General features: G+C 45.9%; 2 protein-coding genes across 5 annotated transcripts in view; one reads left to right on the top strand and one right to left on the bottom strand.

Annotated features, from left to right (window-relative positions):
- LOC139424698 (nucleosome-remodeling factor subunit BPTF-like) overlaps positions 1-11,607 on the top strand; it is a 59,992-nt gene extending 48,385 nt beyond the window's left edge. For 2 of the 4 annotated variants that reach the window (XM_071176772.1, XM_071176773.1), the window contains exons 22-32: positions 130-341; positions 695-920; positions 1,365-1,942; positions 2,698-2,780; positions 3,765-3,990; positions 4,134-4,417; positions 4,959-5,132; positions 5,775-5,967; positions 6,359-6,443; positions 7,461-7,647; positions 9,279-11,607. In XM_071176772.1, coding sequence (XP_071032873.1) covers positions 130-341; positions 695-920; positions 1,365-1,942; positions 2,698-2,780; positions 3,765-3,990; positions 4,134-4,417; positions 4,959-5,132; positions 5,775-5,967; positions 6,359-6,443; positions 7,461-7,647; positions 9,279-9,315 — 2,285 coding nt within the window. In that variant the 3' untranslated portion in view covers positions 9,316-11,607. Of the gene's footprint in view, positions 1-129; positions 342-694; positions 921-1,364; positions 1,943-2,697; positions 2,781-3,764; positions 3,991-4,133; positions 4,418-4,958; positions 5,133-5,774; positions 5,968-6,358; positions 6,444-7,460; positions 7,648-8,236 lie in introns of all 4 variants that reach the window. The other 2 variants (XR_011635968.1, XM_071176774.1) reach the window with 2 other exon arrangements.
- A 1,467-nt stretch (positions 11,608-13,074) lies between these two features.
- LOC139424689 (UPF0450 protein C17orf58 homolog) lies at positions 13,075-21,091 on the bottom strand. Its single transcript, XM_071176759.1, has 5 exons — positions 20,959-21,091; positions 18,186-18,801; positions 17,685-17,771; positions 17,130-17,321; positions 13,075-16,437 (listed from the first exon to the last, which is right to left on the bottom strand). The coding sequence occupies exons 2-5, from the start codon at positions 18,502-18,504 to the stop codon at positions 16,250-16,252; spliced, it is 786 nt and encodes a 261-aa protein (XP_071032860.1). The 5' UTR covers positions 18,505-18,801; positions 20,959-21,091; the 3' UTR covers positions 13,075-16,249.
- Between the last annotated feature and the right edge of the window lie 46 nt (positions 21,092-21,137).

Here is a 21,137-nt window from a genome sequence, read left to right on the forward strand (position 1 = left end):
GAATAGTGTCTTTCACTTACTTGTGTTCATGCAAGTTCTGACTCTTGTCTGTCTGCCTTTCGGTCTGTTTGTGTGTCTGGACTTGTGTGTGTGTGTCCACTTCCGTGTGTGTGTGTTTTCCTCCTCCAGGTCAGGCAGGCCAGCAGGTGGTGACCCAGATCATCCGTGGGCAGGCCGTGTCCACGGCCATCTCAGGTGCCAGCCCCGTCACCACCGTGGCCGGACAGAGGATGGGCAGCGCCCCCAAAACCCCGGGCCAGCCCAACACGACCCAGACACCGCAGCGGGTACACCAGGGCCAGGTCAAACTCACCCTGGCACAACTCACCCAGCTCACCCAGGTACCATCAGCTACCCCATAATAACCTGATGTCAGGCAACAGTGGGACAATAGGTTTCTGCTCTGCCCACCTAGTGTATCGTAATTCTGCACTTTTCAAAATGAGTATGTTTTGATTTTAGTCCTATTCAGCGGGAAAGATCGGAATAACTCATTTTCATGTATATCTATATGTGCTAGTTTTGACATGGTCTGTTTTTAAAAAAATCATAGATCAGTTTGTCTAGCCAACTCCTATGGTCGTTGCTATATATTGCCTGACAAACTGTTCTGGGACCAGGCTGCCGTTGTACCTCTACATTACCTCCAAAAGCATCACCCCTCCCTCATCTCCCTGTCTCCCCCCCCCATCAGAAGCAGCAGAGCCAGGCAGTAGAGCGGCCAGGCGGCGGGGCCCAGGGCCTGACGGTGATGATCCAGGGCCAAGGCCAGGCCACGGGCCAGCTCCAGGTCATCCCCCAGGGGGTCACGGTCATCCCCGGGCCCGGTCAGCAGCTCATGCAGGCGGCCATGCCCAACGGCCATGTCCAACGCTTCCTCTTCACCCCCATGGCCCCTGCCGCTACCCCAACCTCCACAGGTAGTCTAAAGAGTGAATAATAGTGTTTATTATTGATACGGATACAGACGCACAGTCTCCATCATCCACTGCAGGGCTGTGGACACAAAATGGGGGAATGTTTTCTAACAGACAGTGAGAGGTTACGGTGGTATGTAATGGAGGTTACGGTGGTATGTAACGAAGGTTACGGTGGTATGTAACGGATGTTACGGTGGTATGTAACGGAGGTTACGGTGGTATGTAACGGAGGTTACGGTGGTATGTAACGGAGGTTACGGTGGTATGTAACGGAGGTTACGGTGGTATGTCAAGTGTTTTATCCTGTTTGGTGCCGACTAAACAGGACCCAGTACCCAAATGTTATGTAGCCTACCAGCAGCCACACATACACTCGCAGATCATTGGTTCATAGCCTGTGTGTCTTCTAAAGGTCTGCCCATCCCCTTTCTCTCCTCCCTTCAGCCCCTACCGCCCCGGGACAGACCACAAAGACCCCTGCCCAGCCCGCCCAGCAGGCTGCAGCTCCCATCCAGGCCGGCGCTGCCCTGGCCACCAGCACTCCCCCATCCGCCACCCCCCAGGGCCAACTCCCCTCCCAGACCCAGGCCCACATGCCCATCCAATCCCCCACCCCCCTCCAGGTCAAGTCCCTCAAACACCCCCCCGGCACCCCCACGGGCCGGCCCCAGCAGACCCTTCAGCTCCAGGGCTCCCCCCACCAGCTCATCACTGTCCCGGGCCTCCAGCAACAGGTCCAGGTCCTGGCTCAGCTCCAGGCCCAACAGGGGACCTCCGGAGGCTCTCTCCCCCAGCAGATCAAGCTCCAGCTTCCCATCCAGATCCAGCAACCCGGGGTCGGTGGATCCCAGCCTGGAGGTTCGATCCAGAACGTGGTGGCCATCCAGACGGCCAGCGTGCAGGAGCAACTCCAGAGGATCCAGCAGCTGAGGGAGCAGCAACAGCAGAAGAAGAGGCTGGCGGCCGAGGCCAAGCGGGAGCAGGCGCTGGCTGCGGCCAGCCAGAGTGACATCCAGAAACAGGTGAGGGCGCGGTGGTCAATATCAGAAACGTGTACTTACGTGTGTTTTGCTCGCATGTCTGTGTGTTTGGATGATGGGGACGTGTGTGTGTTCAGGCAGCCAGCCAGACACAGGTGGTGTAACAGTATAGTAGGCCCGTCTCTCTTTGACATCAGCACATAAACAGTCCTCTCAAACAGCCTGCTCCCACGATTGTGGTTTATTTTCCAAGCTGTCCACCGCCACTGTCTTTGTCTGTTTTAGGGGTGTGTGTACGTGCGTGTGTGTGTGTGTGTGTGTGTGAGCACGTTTGTGGCTTGCGTGCACCCCTAGTCTAGTGCATACACACTATGGGTACCTCTGAAATGGCACCCTTTTCCCTATATAGTGCACTACTTTTGACCAGAGCCCTATGGGCCCGTGTCAAAAGTAGTGCCCTATATAGGGGATAGGATGCCATTTGGGACGTACCCTATGCATAAGGTTTCTTTATTGTGTGTTTATGCGTCTTGCGTTCTGCAACGCATGTATTTTGCCTGCGTTGTAACAAACACCTGCTTCCTGTATATTTGACGTCTTTGACGTTTCTGTTCTTTCACTGTGTGAGGCCTGAGTTGGAATGGCACCCTATTCCCTATAGGGTGCACTACATTTGACCAGATCCCTATGGAACCTGGTCCAAAGTAGGGCACTTCATAGGGAATCGGGGTGCCGTTTGGGACGCAACCGTGTGAGGCCTGAGTTGACCTCTGACCCCTCTGTCTCATCTGTGACAGGTGGTGATGAAGCAGAACGCCGTGATCGAGCACCTCAAGCAGAAGAAGCCCATGTCCCCCACCGAGAGAGAGGAGAACCAGAGGTGAGGGACTAGGAGCTAGCTAGTGCTGTTGCCATGACGATCAGACCTTGTGTTGACCCGCCGTGTGTGTGGAGGTGTCATCCGTTCCCTCCCTGTGGAGAAAGCCAGGGGTTATATTTAACGTGTCTGGGTCATGGGAAAGGTTACCTCAGACAGACCATGTGTTTGTGTCCTCCTCACTGGGTTTAAACCAGACCTACAGTCCTGGAGCAGGGCAAGCCAGGGCACTGTGGCCGTGTGTCCCAAATGGCATCCTGTTCCCTATGTTGTGCACCACTTTTGACCAGGGCTCACACGGCAGGCCAATTTTTTGGGTCTTGTCTCCCTCCATCTCTCTCTTTTGTGGTCAGTCACGTCAGTGGACACAGTCTGGGAACCATGGTTGACCTTGACCTCCCCAGCTTGTGTGCATGTGTGTGAGAGAGAAAGTGTGCGAGAGAGCAGTGGCTTCCTATTGCTAGTCTCTCTTTCCATTGCTCTCTGGCCCCACCTCTAAATAAACACAGGGAACAAAAACACTCTTGACATCTGTCACATGTGACATGGCTACCGATTGGCTTACAATGTTTTGTCTCGTAGTGTGAGGTTACGGGTGATGGAAAGGTTCATGATGTATGGAAACATTATACTTTACATTTCCTTCAAGTCCATTTAGATTTGATCATTTTAATTACCCCCCCCCCCCCCAAAAAAAAAAATATATATATATATTCACTTCAAATGTCCTTAAAATTCCTTCACTGGACTATGGATGAAAATGATCTTCATAGCTAACTCTACTGTTACATTGATGGGAACACTGAAATGAAGACGATCCACTGTCACCTAAAAAAAAAAAAACGTTTTAAAATCCCATCCACCACTCCCCTCAGGATGATTGTGTTCCTGGTGGTATTCAGCTTTATAAATGGCTATAAGCATGTATGAGCCTTTATAATGTCTTATAAGGCCTATAACATGTTGTCTCTATCCCCTTCCACCCAGGATGATTGTGTGCAACCAGGTGATGAAGTTCATCCTGGACAAGATCGACAAGGACGAGAAGCAGGCGGTCAAGAAGAGGAAGAAGGAGGAAGCAGGCGAGCAGAAGAGGACCAAGGCCAACGCCACCAAGCTGTCGTCGCTGCTCTGCCGGCACAAGGAGACGCTCAAGGCCGAGATCCTCAAGAAGAGAGCCCTGCTGGACAAGGAGCTGCAGCTGGAGACGCAGGTCAGACACACACACACACGGCATTCTCCCATGAACATACTTGTACTCACGAAGGACACATGGTAGCAGAGCTGCACACAGATGTCCAACACACACACACACACACTTTTGATCTCACTCTCTACCCGTATCTCCTTCCACAGGATGAGCTGAGGAGGGACCTCGCCAAGCTGCGACGGGACAAGGAAAGGGCCCAGGCGGCCGCCCACGCCGCCGCCGCACACACGCATCACGCCCAGCACGCCCTGACACACACCTCCCAACTCAACCCGGCGGCCTTCGCCCACAAGCGGAAGCGGGAGGAGGAGAGGGATGCGGCGTCGACGGCTAACGCCAAGAAGAAGAAGATGATCACCACCACTACCTCAGACAGCAAGAAGGAGACCAAGCTCTACTGTGTCTGCAGAACGCCCTACGACGAGTCCAAGTAAGAGACCGGCTGTGCTCTACATGGCACCCTATTCCCTATGCAGGGCCCTGGCCAAAAGCAGTACACTATACACGAATTAAGGTGTCCATTGGGCTCCAGTCAAAAAGTAGTGCGCTAGGGAACATGGCGCCATTTGGGCCGTACCCCAACGTTTTATGTACCGCAAACGTGACCCTTGTCCAAAAGCCGTTCTGAGGAGCGTCAATCTAGTTCAAACACGTTAAATGTATAGTAAGCTTCCTCCAATGCCTCTCTGAAGAGACAGTCAAAATGTATACCATTAACCATTTACGAGGAAGCTCAAACATTAACACAAGTGAAGATCAATTTCACCTGAAACTATTGCGGTGTTTAACTGATAACTCTTCATTATTTAACTTCCTGAAATGCCCTCAACCAGGAAGTTGAAACACTCTGGCAACACACAGATGGCATTCGATACATTCCTAACAAACGTACCTGAAACCATGGGGGTTAGAATGACCTTGTTTGACCCCCATAGTGATTTGGCATTCTTTCACGTCCTGTGTTCTCCCAGGTTCTACATTGGCTGTGACCTGTGCACCAACTGGTACCACGGCGAGTGTGTGGGCGTCACCGAGAAGGAGGCCAAGAAGATGGACGACTACATCTGCAGCGAGTGCAAGCGGGCCCAGGAGGGAAAGACTGAGGAGCTCTACTGCATCTGCCGAACGCCTTACGACGAAGCACAGTAAGTGCATAGGAGTGTGTGTGGTGTATGGGGTTCTCAGTGGCAAAAACATACAGTGTTACCTATTAGAGGGTGATATCTGTTGACCTTTTGATGTTTAGTTTCAGTGAAACGTTGTATTGTTTCATATTTCCTTTGACGTCTAGGGTTGAAGGTTGTTCTGTGTAACAGAGCTTGAATTCCTGATGTAAAGACATTGGCCCTCTGAAATCTGTCTTGCCTACTACTTACTAAAACGACATACTGTGTACTAATCGCACTACGTGCTATTTAGGCGTTCTGTTTACTAAAAACAACCCTCCAAGCAACACGTATCAGCATACTCGGCTCATCCGTACTGAGAATGCGTCATCTAATGCGCAATTGCGTTGATTCCCGCCATTCCTTCATTTTTATAGAACACATCCCCTCTTCCCCTATACACATGGGACTCCAAAGACTATTCTCTCCCTCAATAGTGTGCGGCGAATTCTACTCGATGAAAACCAGAAATTAGTATGTCTATATCACCCTGGCTTTTAAAGCAGACACACTTTCTGCAATGTTCCTTACAATCGGACTTGGAACAGAAACCAGGGTCGTGTTCATCAGGCACAATGAACGTAACCCACCCCTGCAACCCTCCTCCTCGCCCCCGCTCAGGTTCTACATCGGCTGCGACCGCTGCCAGAACTGGTACCACGGCCGTTGCGTGGGCATCCTGCAGAGCGAGGCCAACCACATCGACCAGTACGTGTGTCCGCAGTGCCAGTCCACAGAGGACGCCATGACCGTGCTCACGCCGCTCACCGACAAGGATAACGAAGGGTTAAGGAGAATCCTGCGCTCCTTACAGGTATGTCACCCCTTCCTTTGCTCCTCCCTTCGCCCTCGTTCCCCCTCTACCAGGCGTCAGGACGATACGGAACAAAGCCCTCCTCTGTTCTCAACTTTTATCTGATCTGTGACGCTGGTCCCCTGGGCGGCACTTGGACAACTGCCCTGGCTACAGGGGTTTTTCCACCCTCCTCTTCCTTATCTCCTCCTCTTTTTCTCTCTCTTCTTCCCCTCCTCCTCTCTGTCCGCATGGCACGGACGTAGCCGGAGCACATCTCTGTTGAACCAGCTGCTTCCAATGCCATTTTCAACCTCTTGTTTGTTTTCCTTCCTTTTCTTTTCTGTTGCTGCTGCACGTCTCTCAAGTGTCTCCTCTCTCTTTCTCTCTCTTTCTCCCTGCCTCTCATCAGGCTCACAAAATGGCGTGGCCGTTCCTGGAGCCGGTGGACCCGAACGACGCCCCAGACTACTACGGAGTCATTAAGGAACCAATGGGTGAGTGGGGGGGATAGTTCTGCTTATTTGCATTGATTGAACGTTGTAAAAAAAAAGAGGTGCTGTTGTCATAAATTGGAATAGTCGTCACAAGGGACTCCTAAGTTGTTACACACACAAACACACCCCCAAACACACACACACACACCCCATCGCCCTGCTCGAGAGGAAAGGCCTCCAACTCAGATCAAACTGCCCATGTAAAAGGCGGACTTGCGTCAACAGGGCCTTTTTGAACTTCCACACAAACAAACCTGTTAATGAGCTGCCGGAAAAACCCCAGAGACTTCTACACTTGGACACGACAGTAGCCCCCTTCTACACTACAGTGCATTTGACCTGGGCCTGGAAACTCTAGTCCACCGCCCGCAAAAAAGAAACCTTTTCACCCTGCAGAAGAAAAAGCCAAGTCTGGCCACGGCTGTCCGGTCGGCATAAGTTTGGTGTTTGTTGATGAAGTCTGATGACTGAGAAGAAGGCCCTCTTTGATATGGGCAAGGGGTCGGCCTGCTGACCGGGTGGGGGGTGAGGGAAGGTTAAGAATCGGATATGTTTATTTAAAATGGAGCCCCGGGGCACGACACGGGAGAAAACCACTGCTGCCCTGTGGGGAATTATGAAGGACCAGGCTTGTTGCTAGCTTACCTAGCTAACTATCGTGATAATTGAGTGTCAACTTTCAACTTCTTTCAAAGGCAAATTTCATAACAGTGACATCATGTTGCCAGAATCAACGCGTCGGCCGCTCGGTCACATCGCGTGTAATTCGCTTTGAAAGGGCCCGAGCCTGGTGATCGAGGGTCGAAACTAGCGTTGAGCTAGTATTTCTGACGGTCAAGTTGACGTACAAGTGATGTATTGCGCTTTTCGACGCATACTTGATTATCTATCAAATATTTACACCACATAAACTGCAATTCCTTTTGAAGCGACTCTGCGAGGATGTCGGGGAAGAGTCAACTTGATGATTCCGGAGGTGATTCGTGTTCTGTTCTTGTCTTCCTCCCTTCTTTCTAGACCTTTCTACAATGGAGGAGCGGTTGCAGAAGCGCCACTACATCAGGCTGACGGAGTTCGTGGCGGACATGACCAAAGTCTTCGACAACTGCCGATACTACAACCCCAGCGACTCGCCGTTCTACCAGTGCGCCGAGGTCCTCGAGAACTTCTTCGTCCAGAAGCTCAAAGGGTTCAAAGCCAGCAGGTAAGACCTCTGACCTCTCCCTTGGCCTCGTCAGTCAACTCTGACATTTTAAACTCTGAGCTCATCCCACCCTTTTTTCGCCCCTCCCCCGTCTTTGTCGTATCCGCCTGCGCTCCTCCTCCGTCCTCGCCTCTTCTTTGTGCTGCTCTCTTATCCCTCCCTCTCTCGCCCACCCCTTCTTTCAGACATAACCCCAACTTTAGGATGATTCTGTGAAGTTTGGTGTTTTGGGGGTTGTTTTTGCCTTCTGTAGTGCTTTAGTCTCTGTCACATCTGCCGTTGGGGTCCAACCTAGAGGGCCTTAGCTGCCACCAGACCGCCAGCCCTTCCACACAGATCTGTCTGTGGTCTGTTGTGTGGAGCCTGTTTGTGTACGCGTGTGGCGCCAGCTTTCTATTGGCATTCACTTTAGAGCTGTGTAGTAGCGATGTCCAATCCATGCTCAATGTCCTTAGCATCCCATCTCCTGTCTTTAGCGCGTAGTTCTGCATCTATACCTCCTCCCCTGCATTGTGTGTTTGTGTCCTTATGGTCATGTGCTTCCACCTGCATGTGTTTATGTCATCCATTCTCTCTCCCTCTCTTACAGATTGTGATGTCATAAGTCTGGCCTTGTAGTTGGAATCTGAGCTGGGTGCCGGGGTCACTCTAAAAAAAAAAAAAAAAAAACATTAGGCTATCCTGGACCTTGCTGTTTTTAATTCTTTAAAACAGCGTCAAACTATTTGTAAGAAAGTATATTTACAGTATAAACCACACTGTTGGTGTGTTTTTTTGTATTTTTAGAAGCAAAGACACTTTAAAAACATTTCTCCATTTGACAATGGCAGCCATGTTGGTCACAAACAGCAATCAAGGGAAACATCTGTTAGGTTATTTTTTCCTACATTCATTTCACAGACAACAGACATTCGATGGGAGTTGAGTTCATTTCGGTTTATATCTCAATCCGGTGACTGGTGAGGCACAATATCAAGTTTTCGAAAAGGTTAGTTGACAACCTCATCGTTGGGATTAGATTTTGCTCAAATGTCGGAACTTATTTCTCACACATGTAATGTTGCATTCAAGTCAGTTCCACATGTGCAGATGACCTGTCACTTAATTTAACGGAGGACGGTTATTGTATTGATGAAGTGCGAAGATTGTACCTCCTCTTAGCTGGCCATTTTTAAAAAGATTAGCAACGTTTACCAGTTAGTCTTTTATCTGATTTATTCATGTATAACGTTATTGTTTTGTGTGCTTATTATATCCTTTTGTGAAGGCGTATTATGTGTTCAAAAGGAGAGAAAAAAATGCTAAGATATATATATATATATATATATAGGTCATAGTATTTTGTGTAGCTTTGCAGTTAATTTCTGGTGAACTCGACTGTCCCACGTTTTAAATGGTATGTTCTCACTGTATATACAAGCCTTCTAGAACATTAAACTAATGTAACACCAACATGGCTGCTCTCTCTGCTCAAACGTCTGACCCCACTGGCATCCAATAAGAGTTGTTGTATTCCCTCATGCACATTTTGTGATTTGTCAAGCTTTTAATTTAATTTTTGTATTTTTAATTTTTTTGAAACACCTCAAGCGATCACATCAACTGTTTCCCCTTCTCTCTGCGTTCTGTAGGTCTCATAACAACAAACTGCAGTCTACAGCCTCTTAGAATACACAGACAGTACTCCTTCTAAAGCTTACTGTCAAAATGGCTGCCAATGTGGTTCCCCCTGAACACTCATACTCCAATGGGGAAGCCAGGCTACTTCTTACCTGTCCCCACACACATACCACTCCTGTCGGACTTGGGAGTGGGAGTCACACCCCCTGTTTAAAACCAGCACACACTCCTCGAAGATCGTAGCCGACGCGTGCTTCAGGCCGAACGGCCTTGGTACCAAACCGGATGAGCCCTCGCTGCTCCTCAACCACCTCTATGGCCGTGGAAAGAGAAGAGACTGGCAGTGGAAGGCTCCATTATCCAAACCCTTAGTGTTCATGATGGGTGATACCACATCCCCAACAAACAGGGGGAGGGAGGCTCAGACTTTCAGTTCACAGCCTGGTTCCTTCCCTTCAAAACACTTCCGATCTGGTGGATGAAATGGAGGGATGGCGGGAGAAAACCCCCCTGAAGTCAATAAGCTAATGGGCCGTTCAAGGGCAGTACGAAACAAGGCAGCAGTAGACTCTTTTCAAGTTGTTAATTCCTTAACTAATCTCACATCTCTTTTGTATCAGCTATTCTTCCTTCCCTGGGGTCAACTCCCATTTCAGACTGTGTATGTCCAAATAATGTCACCCTATTCCCTATATAGTGCACCACTTTTGACCAGAGCCATATGGGCCCTGGTTCAAAAGTTGTGCTCTATAAAGGGAATAGGGTGCCATTTGGGATGACAACCACGGACATTTTCCAGCTGTCTCTGTTTCCTCATTCAAAATGGGTCTAAATAGCACACACACACCTGTCTGGCTGCTTGTGTTTGGAACGAGCTGATCCTAGATCAGATCCCACATGGTGCCACCTTGAAGATGCAGTGCCCTGACCTCCAAACAGGCCATAGAGAGTCCAAGTGACCATTTCTATGTAATGTCTCAATGTGGAAATGCTATCCTGTTTGTAAAACCTTGTTTTTTCAGATGTTGAACCTCTGTTTTCCTTTTTCTTTGTTACCACCTAAGACGGGAATATTGGTGTATATGAAACAGCCGACATTCAGAAAACAAGCTCTATTTCTCGCCATGTAGAGGCTTCTCGAACATTTTTAATTGAAGACATTCATCCGATGAAAACAAGAAAAGCTCTCCAAGTCTTTCGACAGGAAAATAACCGAGGATGGACTTGGAGAATGTGAAAGCCGTTAAAAGGCCATATTTAACCTAAGTGTACTGACCATCCACACCGCAATCCCCCCCCCCTCAACTCACAGGCCCCCTATAAAGGATTAAGTCAAATGCTTTTGAGTTCTGCACTGCATCAAGTAAACATGCTGTGGTCTACAACAGTAAATCAGGAAGTCAACCTTCGTTGAAGAATGTTCATATTAATTTGGGGTTTGTATGAAGATTTCTTTAGGAACTCTTGGCCATTTTGATCATATTTGGAACTCTTCTGTAATAATTGTGTCGAGGCAGTACTGTTTGTTGGGGGGAGAACATTTTTGGAGTTGTCATTGGTGCTCTTAGTTAATCTTTTAGGCTTAGGTTTGAAGAGGGGTTGGGGTAAATTTCATTTCAATTTTGGAAGTGAACTGAAATTCCCATTTTCATTGGAATTTTAGTTTACTTCCTAAATTGAAATGGAAATAACCGAAACCCTGGTTTGAAGTGCCAACAACTTTTGTCGGAGGTGGACTGAGTTGAGAGATGAGGTGACCGAAGTCTGTCTGTCAGTCCTATTCACTGACCTGTTTGCATTTCAAACCATGCACTCCAGTTTCTATTCTTACATGCATCGTCCACCATTTTGTATTTCATGTTGTATAATATGGCTGTCGATAAACAAAGAGATTTTAGAGGTTTTTATAGCGTTAGTACTTTTCTTTTTGACCGTCTTAACCAGCAACTAAGCCTACCTGTAGATTCAATAGATCGAGAATATCTTTTGTCATAGTGGACTCTACATTTAGGTCAAATTGCCCTTTATATTAAAAGTGCTGCATATTGTGTGCATATTGATTTAAAACCGGGCGGGGAATGTTGACTCTTTGAGGAGTGTTTTATTTTTAAGAACCAACCAGTTCTACACATCTCTTAATAACTTCATCACAATATCTGTTGTTATTTATTCATATCGCTGAAAATACTTCATTTTTTTTTAGTAAATGTAAGAGGAAACATAACTGGGGGAAAATACTATGTTTTTAACAGATTGTGGCAACTCTTAAGAGATCCTTTTTTGTACTTGATAGGACATTTCATCCTAGATAATAAAGTCATGTTTTTGACATCGATTGTCCAATGTGCTGTCATCTTTGTTTTTACGTGCTTATGTTGTAATTAATTTGTGTTTAAAGGGCCAGGAGTTTTGTCCGGATGTGTTTATCCTGTCAGGTCACTTTGGTCAGGAATATCTCATGAATATTAAGTAGTTTGTACCTTTCTCATCCCTTTCCACAGTGGAGTTGGATTAAGTTGCCTCAGACACTGATCTAGAGGCAGCTCCTCTGCATTTCCTCCTGTAAATGTTTCAGGTATTTTTGGTATTTAGTAGGATCCCCATTAGCCGCTGTGAAAACCACAGCTACTGTTCCTGGGTTCCACAAAAGATAAGACATTCGGGGAGGATTAGCTGATCCTAGATCTGGGCCTATAGGCAACTTCTACCCAGACAAGAGCAGGGGATGATGCCTGAGGGCAGCACTTATGCCCCCCCACACACACACACACACACATTGTATTTCCCCTGTACAAAAACTCCACCCCAAAACATTTTTTTTGGGGGGGGGTTATTTGTTTCTTTCGTTCATTGTTGATTTAGTCCTGTATGATGCATTTTGCATGATATGATTCTGTGTTTTTCATCATATGTTGCAAAATGCATCATATGGGCTAGATTTCTGTATTTTCAAAGTTACATAGCTTGAAAACTTGACTGCTGCCATGCAAAACATTTTGGGACTATATCAACAATAGATTAATGAAACAAATACCAAAAGATAGTTTGGGTGGAGTTTTCATTTAACCTTCTCCTCTCACCAAGAGACCCACACACCGCTCCCTTCTTCACGCTCCCCCTCCACTCCAAACCCCTAACTGAATCCAGAGCTTTGCATGGACACCAAATGGACTACAGATGACCACAAGTCCCATCAATTCCTCTCTCTGTGGCTTGGGGGCTGGAACTCTCTCGCTCTCTCTGTCACACAGGAAGGAACTAGGACAAATTCCCACCTCGTCCCTTACCCCAACCCCTTATCCCTATTCCTCTCCATAAGGAATGTTGTCCCGCTGTGATGGTAGCCGAGATGCGAGCGGGCTCCCGTTTCCTGCCCGACTGCATCTGTTCCCTCCAGCTATGTTCCCAGATGGACTTCAAAGCATGGGAACGGCTCGGTTCAAAAATGATTCCCTAGGCCAGACAGAGCCCCTATTACACCACAATTATGACCCTGTTTTGGGGCACTTAATCACCAGGGGTTATCATCAGGATTGAAACAGTATTTTGTTTTAATATACACTCCAGTTCAAATCTGTGTGCACCATACATAGAGATCCTATAATTCACTAGAGGCTGGTGTCATAGACCCTCATAATTCCAGAATGTGTTCATTATGGCAGCCATCTTGGTCAGAAATGAATCCAGAAGTGATTATATATGTCATTCTGTGGTGCCATTCAAGAATGTGTGTTTGCAAGGCTTCGGCTGAGTGTTAGCCCCCACCGATAGCACATGAATAGACCCACAGACCACACCGACACCCAATGAGTAAATAACAAATGCATCTTTATTAGTTCCATGTAGTATGAGATGAGATATGTGCACACAGTGCAAACCTTTGGCTTTTTGCTCATTTTAAGTATGAGGATAGTCAAAGATGACAGGCTAGACCAAGGGTCTGTGGCCTGGATGTCTATCTTATCATCCAGTCAAAGTTTTCCCTCAGGAATGGAGAGAGCCCGGGGTCTCTCTCTCCCAGGGTCTCTCTCTGTCTTGATGTATGTACACACAGTGCCTTCAGGAAATGTTCACTTCCCTCGACTTTTTCCACGTTTTGTTGTGTTACAGCCTGAATTTAAAATGTATTAAATTGAGATTTTGTGTCACCGATTTACACACTACTCCATAATGTAATTTTTTTTTTTGCAGAACACTTTTTTAATTATTAAAAAAATGAAAAGCTGAAATGTCTTGAGTCTAAGTATTCAACCCCTTTGTTATGGCAAGCCTAAATAAGTTGAGGAGTAAAAATGTGCTTAACAAATCACATAAGTTGCATGGACTCATTCAGTGTTCAATAATAGTGGTTAACATTATTTTTGAATGATTACCTCATCTCTGTACCTCACACATAAAATTATCTGTAAGGTCCCCCAATCGAGTAGTGAATTTCAAGCACAGATTCAACCACAAAGACCATGGAGGTTTTTCAGTGTCTCTCAAAGAAGGCCACCGATTGGTAGAAGGATAAAATAATAATATTCCTTTGAGCATGGGGAAGTTATTCATTAGGTTTTGGATGGTGTATCAATACACCCAGTCACTACAGAGATTCAGGCGCCTTCCTAACTCAGTTGCAAGAGAGGAAGAACACTTCTCAAGGATTTCACCATGAGGCCATTGCTGATTTGAACTTTTTGTCCCGAATACAAAGCATTATGTTTGGGGTAAATCCAACACAACACACCACTGAGTACCAGTCTTCATATTTTCAAGCATGGTGGTGACTGCATCATGTTATGGGTATGTTTGTCATCGGCAAGGACTCAGGAGTTTTTTTATGATAAAAATAAATGGAGTACAGCTAAGCACAGGCAAAATCCTAGAGGAAAAACTGGTTCAGTCTGGTTTCCAACAGACACATTCACCTTTCAGCAGGACAATAACTTAACACACAAGGCCAAATCTACACTGGAGTTGCTTACCAAGACGACATTGAATGTTCCTAGTTACAGTTTTGACTTAAATTGGCTTGAAAATCTATGGCAAGACTTGAAAATGTCTTTCTAGCAATGATCAACAACAAACTTGACAGAGCTTGAAGAATTTTACAAAGAATAATGGCCAAATATTGTACAATCTAGGTGTGCAAAGCACTTAGAGAATTACCTACAAAGACTCTGTAATATCTTCCAAAGGTGTTTCTAGCATGTATTGTCTATGGGGAGATGAATACTTACCTAATCAAGATATTAGTATTTAATTTTTCATAAATTTGTAATAAATGTTTTTAAAATCCATTTTAATCCCACTTTGTAACACAACAAAGTGTGGAAAAAGTCAAAGGGTGTGAATACTTTGAAGGCGCTATAACCTTTTCCTTCCTTCTTTTTCACCTTCCCTCCATCTCTCCTCCTCCCTCTCACCTTCCCTTTGCCACTCTCAAATGCCTCCTTTGAGCTTTTGCCCCATCGGATGTGTGTGTGTGTGTGTGTATGAAAAAATAAGGGCCAGAGGTGGCATTAGCTTTCACCCCACCATCCCCAAAGAGAACCGGCAAGGAGAGCCGCACTTTTTTGAAGCCCTGTGTGTCCAGGTGCGCTGGGGATCAGATTCCCCTGATTAGATTTACAAAAACACTCACTAATACCACCAGGTTCCCTTATGAAGTCTGTTTTCTCCATTGGATATTTCAAACTGTACACATCTTTAATATTAGAAAAAATAGGTTGATTTTAGTCTCTTTTCTGTCTTCTCAACTTTTCCTCCTCTGGGGTTTGTTGTTGATGCTTTTCCAGTCTTTCATTCCCCCCCCCCCCCACCCCTTATTTTTCACATACAGTAAAAGTGCATTTCCTGCAATCAAATGACAGGCACAAAAAAAACAGTATTGAAAATTTGACAGCTTTTCTTACAGGCATAAATAGGAGTTTGCTGTTATTGTATATTCAGTCAATAGGAAGTCCTTTAAAGTTTCCTACCAAGTGCTAAAGGGGAAATGTGATTGGACACTTGCCATTGGAGAATCACCAGTGTGATTAGATCTAGACCTGAACAGATCGTCTTTCCCATGGATGATTAGGATAACTTGGAACATGGATGATTAGGATAACTTGGAACATGGATGATTAGGATACCTTGGAACAAGCCAAATTGAAGATGTGCGGGTGTGTTCGTGTGAATAGTGGGGCTGGAGTTGGAAGTCTTCCTCCCTCGGGGTAAATATGGGCTTCATTCACATGCTCAGACACCATCTTCAACTGATGACACAGGACAACCAAAACATTCTGATGAAACGTTGTTTTACATCGGATTAGCCAATGAAAATGTCCTCTACCTGAATTACTCCATTGAACCAGAACTCTGGGTTCACTGGCAGCATTTTTCAATCGTAAAATAAACCAATTTGAGAGGCACTGATCTGACCGATTCAAGTACCAGGCATGAATAAATTATCATTTTCAGTACTATGACATCTTAATAAATGACTAGAGTAGAGAAATACTAGAGAGCTCATCTTTTATCTTTGTTAAGTGTGCCCTCTAGCCAACTCTATGCTCATTCACAATAATAAGTGTCGTCCGTGTTTGGTCCGGGTAGGCCATCATTGTAAATAATCATTTGTTCTAACTGACTTGCCTAGTTAAATAAAGGTTTAAAAACAAAATAAAATAAAAATCCATTTAGGAAATCTGATGGGGCAATACTTCAAGCAGAGGTTGAAAGACGAGAACCTTTGATATAGACTCCACTTGTGTCTTCTATCAAGGAGGACGCAAAGCCTCAAGGTAAAGACAGACAAGCAAAAACATTACCACTCAACCTGGATTATGACACAAACAAGTGCAGGAGGTCCATGCCGGAAAAAAAACAACATATTGGCCTCGTCCATCTACGTCTCTGCTGAAATGCTGTAGGGGTTATAGGTCACAGTCACTTCATGTTGACGGCTGCAATGTCTTTTCCGCCACTGCAGGGGGGGCGATAGTCTGTTTTGGTTTTACCTACACTTGGAGCGGGTGGCCTCCAGGGCTTTCTGGTGTCTCCTCTTGTTGAAGCGCTTGACGTAGTTGTTGCTACGCAGGAGGCCGTCCCCTGGCTTCAGTTTTCCCCCCAGCAGGGCCAGGAGGTCGTTGGGGAGGTGGCGCCTCCGGTAGTAGATCTGACCCATTATAATGTACCGGCTACCTATAGAATAGCATTGGAGGTAGAGAGGGTGTCAGTGAATTCAGTATTTGGTCTCTCTGCTCAACTGGTAGACATGAGTTCAGTACCATTGACTATACTAGCATACCACATAGCATGGGGAAATGTATTGGGAATCCATTAATATGCTAGTGTTGATATCGGAACGTAGCCATGGTGGCACCTTATATCCCTCAAATTCAAATATGGACCGCAAAGCCAGTTCCACTGCTTTTTCCCCCCATTCTTCCCCTCTATTCAGGGACTGATTTAGACCTGGGACTCCAGATGGGTGCAATTTATGATCAGGTAGAAGAGAAAACCAGCAGTACCTCAGATCTCCAGGGTTGGACTTGAATACTCCTGCCCTATATGATGCACTACTGTTGTCCAGAGAGCACCATATAGGGCAGGGCTCTCCAACCCTGTTCCTGGAGAGCTACCATCCTGTAGGTTCTCACTCCAACCCCGTTCCTGGAGAGCTACCTTCCTGTAGGTTTTCACTCCAACACTAATCTAGCGCACCCGATTCTAATAATTAGCTGGTTGATGAACTGAATCAGGTTAGTTGCTACTGGGGTTGGATTGAAAACCAACAGGAGGGTAGCTCTCTAGGAACAGGGTTGGAGTGCCCTGATTTAGGGGATAGGGTGCTATTTGGGATGCATTCATTAGTTCCTTAAGTTGACAGTTACCTAGTTTGATGTCAGGACAAGGCTTGCTACATTTGTAGGTGTCCAGGACAAGGAGACGCACTTTGAGAAAGAAGCTGTCTGGAGTGACGTAGAGGCGGCTCATCTTGTAGAAGCCATCGCTGCTCACCATCAGTGTGATGAGTCTAATCCCCTTACGCACCACGTCTATGTCGTGAACGACCCCATTGACGGCTGAAATGGAAAGGCAAACGGTCAAATGAAAGTAAAGGTCATTGTTTGTAACTCTAAAGTGGAGAGTAGCACAGAGCACTCATAGGGACAGATCTAGGCTCAACAAAACTGACCCAAGATCAGCGTTTTGGAGGCAACTTCACCCTGCGCCATGGTGAGAAGACTCTACATGACCAAAGTCTAAACTACAGCATGATTGGCAGGTTTCAAATAGACTACACCAGACATTGTGTCATGCCCTTATTTTGTCCCCTTTACCCTTCACTTCACTTGGTCTTTATGGAGAGATCACTGGAAGATGGTGGCCAGGCCACCCATCTCACTTTCATACCATAGTCTAACCTCGTTCACACACACACTTACCAAATTCACTGTAGCAGTAGTGCTCTCTCTCCTCCTTCTCCTTCTTGCACTCACTCATGCAGACGGCCTCGTGAGGGAAGTCAGACTCTGCGAGAGAGGGAGACAAAGAAAGGAAGAGAGAGACGGAGATGAGAAGGAGAGAGTGTGACCGACCGTGCCTGCTTGTGTGGAGCCAGACTTATTTCCAGTGTCATTAGAAGGACCAGAGTTGTCATTACAGAACACAGGCGTCGCATTCCGCAGGAGGGGGATCCACATTCCCCGTCCTAGCCCCTTAATTACTACATTATAAATGATCTCACTTAGGCATATTTAGCATTGATATCATAACCTCTCACTCCCCAAGACTTCACACAAAGGGACACATTCACTCCGGATGTAGGCAGCAATTTGTGGCTGGAGAGGTAATTAGCTAACTATACTGAAATCGCAGCAGTCTCGCACTGTCACAGCTCACTTTGTACCATACATAGTGTGGGGGTGTAGTGTCATTTTCGGTACCTCGTTTCAGAATGTCGAAATGGTAGAGCAGGCTGGAGGAGCGACGGTTGAGGAGCACAGATGAGCGGCTGTTATTCCGGGTGGCGCCGCCGGACTGGTACAGACTGAACTTCCCCCCAGGGCGGTTCTCCTCCGGGTCCAGCTTTCTGGTTGAGGGGTCCCTGCGAGGGGAGGGGGCTGAGTGAGGTTGGCCCCTGGGTCTGGAGTTGGGGTGACTGTCCGGGTCACTCTGTGGGGGGTTGTTGAAGTTGGTGTGGGGGTCCCGGTGAGGGTCCACGTTTACTTTCTGTGTGCGGTGGGTGGCAGCGGTCAGTGACATTTTGGGAAGCACTCGCCTCGCCGCGGTTCTTCTCGCTGTTGTGCTCAATCAGGCGGTCATTTTTAGGGCCCTTCTTGCTCTTGTTGTGGAGGCCGGGGCGAGGGTCACTGTGCTTGGGCCAGACCCCCGAGGGAAGGGAGTGGAGGGCGTACTTGGAGTCCCCGACTTTGCTGCCCTTTTCCAGGAGCTCGTTGATGGGGTGAGAGGGGTCTTTGACCCCTAGCCTCGTGCTCTGGTTCTGGCCAGGTAAAACACTCTGGCCCTTCTCAGGGGGGGTGCTGATCACGGAGAACAGCTCTGGATAAAGCAGGCAAGGACAATCCAGTTACACCCAGCAGTATATTGTAACTTTATAATATCAATGGCCCCTTTTTCATACCTCCATCATATAAGGTTATGAGTACAGTTGACTGCTTCTTAATATAAACAATAGTTTGAGACTATCAATATTCTTTTTAACTGTCAGAGCTGGGTAAAAAATAAAAAAAGAAGCAATCCAGTTCTCTGCCCCTTCCACATGGAATGAACTACTAAAGGGCATGAAATGACAGGTGCTAGTGTCCTTGAATGTGTTTAAAGCTAGGGTAAAACCTTTTGGTGGACAATGAAGTGGAGGGCTGTCAATGTTCTGACCCCAGGATGCACCACACCTCCCCAAAGTATCTTGCCTGCTCAATCTTTAAAATGTATGCTTTTAAAACTGTAATGCTCTGCGTTTTATTATGTTGTAAATGTGTCCGAAACATTGCGGTGATATTTGGCCAGGTCTCTTGTAAAAGAGATATTTCATCTCAGTAAGACTAACCTAGTCACTTAAAATAAATCGAGTGCGTGCACTGAACTAAAGCATGCTAAATGCACTGCACATATTCAATTGTGATTTTTGTTTTGTTTTGAGTATTCACCATATAATCTAATCTACTGATATTACATAGTTATTTCTAAAGACATTTTCATCCAGACGTTATTAAGTACGCCAACACAAGCCAAACACTTAAAAGTAAAGTAAAACATTAACAGGTTAATCGTTGTAGCCTCAACGATCAAAATCGACATTATGGGGTGGCAGGTAGCCTAGCTGTTAAGCATGTTGGTCCAGTAATTGAAAGATCACTGATTCGAATCCTCGAGCCGACTTTGTGAAACATCTGTTTATGTGCCCTTGAGCAAGGCACTTAACCCTACTTGCTCCTGTAAGTCACTCTGGATAAGAGCGTCTGCTAAACTACGTACATTTCTAATGGCAGTATGCTTTGTAATACGAACTAGATATACGTACATTTCTAGTGGCAGTATGCTTTGTAATACGAACTAGATCTAACTTCCTGACAACGATAGTTGTAAAAAAAAGTTGTCAGATTATGACAATGTAACTCTTTTTGTTAACTCCAGCTTTATGATATGCACATTTCAGATTATTATATTTTTGTAAAGTGACCTATACAAAGATTGAATTAGATATGTCCGAGATGTATAGGCTTATTTGTGAAAGACAAAAAATGTGATATCAATCATAAAATGTACTTTAATTCCATACATAAACTCCTGCCATCCAGGAACTATATCAGGCAGTGTCAAAGGTCAGAAAAAATGCCAAGGACTCCAGACACTTAAGCCATAGAGAGCTCTCAAACCAACAGACTGAGACAGCTTCTGCCCCAAAGCCATAAGACTGCTAAATAGCCAGACTGCTAAATAGTCAATTATTGGATCCCAAACTCTCTGCACTGACTCTACCTTGCACTGACTGACCCGACGCACACTTGCTAGATGTTATACACACACACACACACACACACACACACACACTACACTGTCACACCCACACAAAACCCTAACAAACGCATACCAACAAACACACACTTTTACACTCGTAATTTTCTGCTGCTAATCTTTTCTTTATTTTACTCGTATTATTATCTATCCGGATGCCTAGTCACTTTACCTTGACTTCATGTGCGTACTGCATCTTCCTCAAATCCGTCGTACCTCTCTCTGCACATTGAACTGGTAGGCTACTGGTACTCACTGTATATAGCTCCCTTCTTGTGTATTTTATTTGAATCCTCATGTGTTAGTTACTATTTTTTATGATTATTTTTAAACTCTGCATCACCGGGAAAGTTTCGTAAGCAAGCATTTAGTCATGTCTATTACATCAGCTGTATTCAGCGCAAGTGATAAATAAATAAAATGTCGATTTGATAAGCCAATACATCTATTTCTTTATTGCACCTCTGAGAAAATGTTTCGATTGCTTTAAAAAACCATGTCATCACTTTTACAATAGATACAAAAAAAAAAGTTTAAGTGTATTGGTTTTAAAAGCAATTGCTATTTCCTAATGGATCTTCTGATCTACAATAACGCGGTCACCATTCTTCTCCTTAAAATGTCAAATGTAAATGTGATTAGACACAGTTGGAAAGCAGCAAGAATTGTTACTCGACTTACCATTGTCCTCCGCTTCAGAAAAAGTCAACGCAAGTACCAGCAGGAGTAGAATAATCACTGTCATCCTGAAAAGTACTTTTGGATCAATTTCGAAGTCTGCTGGAGTGTCTCTGAATTCCTGAGGTTTATATGCCTGGAATGGAAGGCGTGTCACTCCGACGCAGAGGTAAACAAAGTGA

Source organism: Oncorhynchus clarkii, chromosome 13 (assembly GCF_045791955.1).
Source record: "Oncorhynchus clarkii lewisi isolate Uvic-CL-2024 chromosome 13, UVic_Ocla_1.0, whole genome shotgun sequence".
Classification (NCBI taxonomy): Eukaryota; Metazoa; Chordata; class Actinopteri; order Salmoniformes; family Salmonidae; genus Oncorhynchus; species Oncorhynchus clarkii.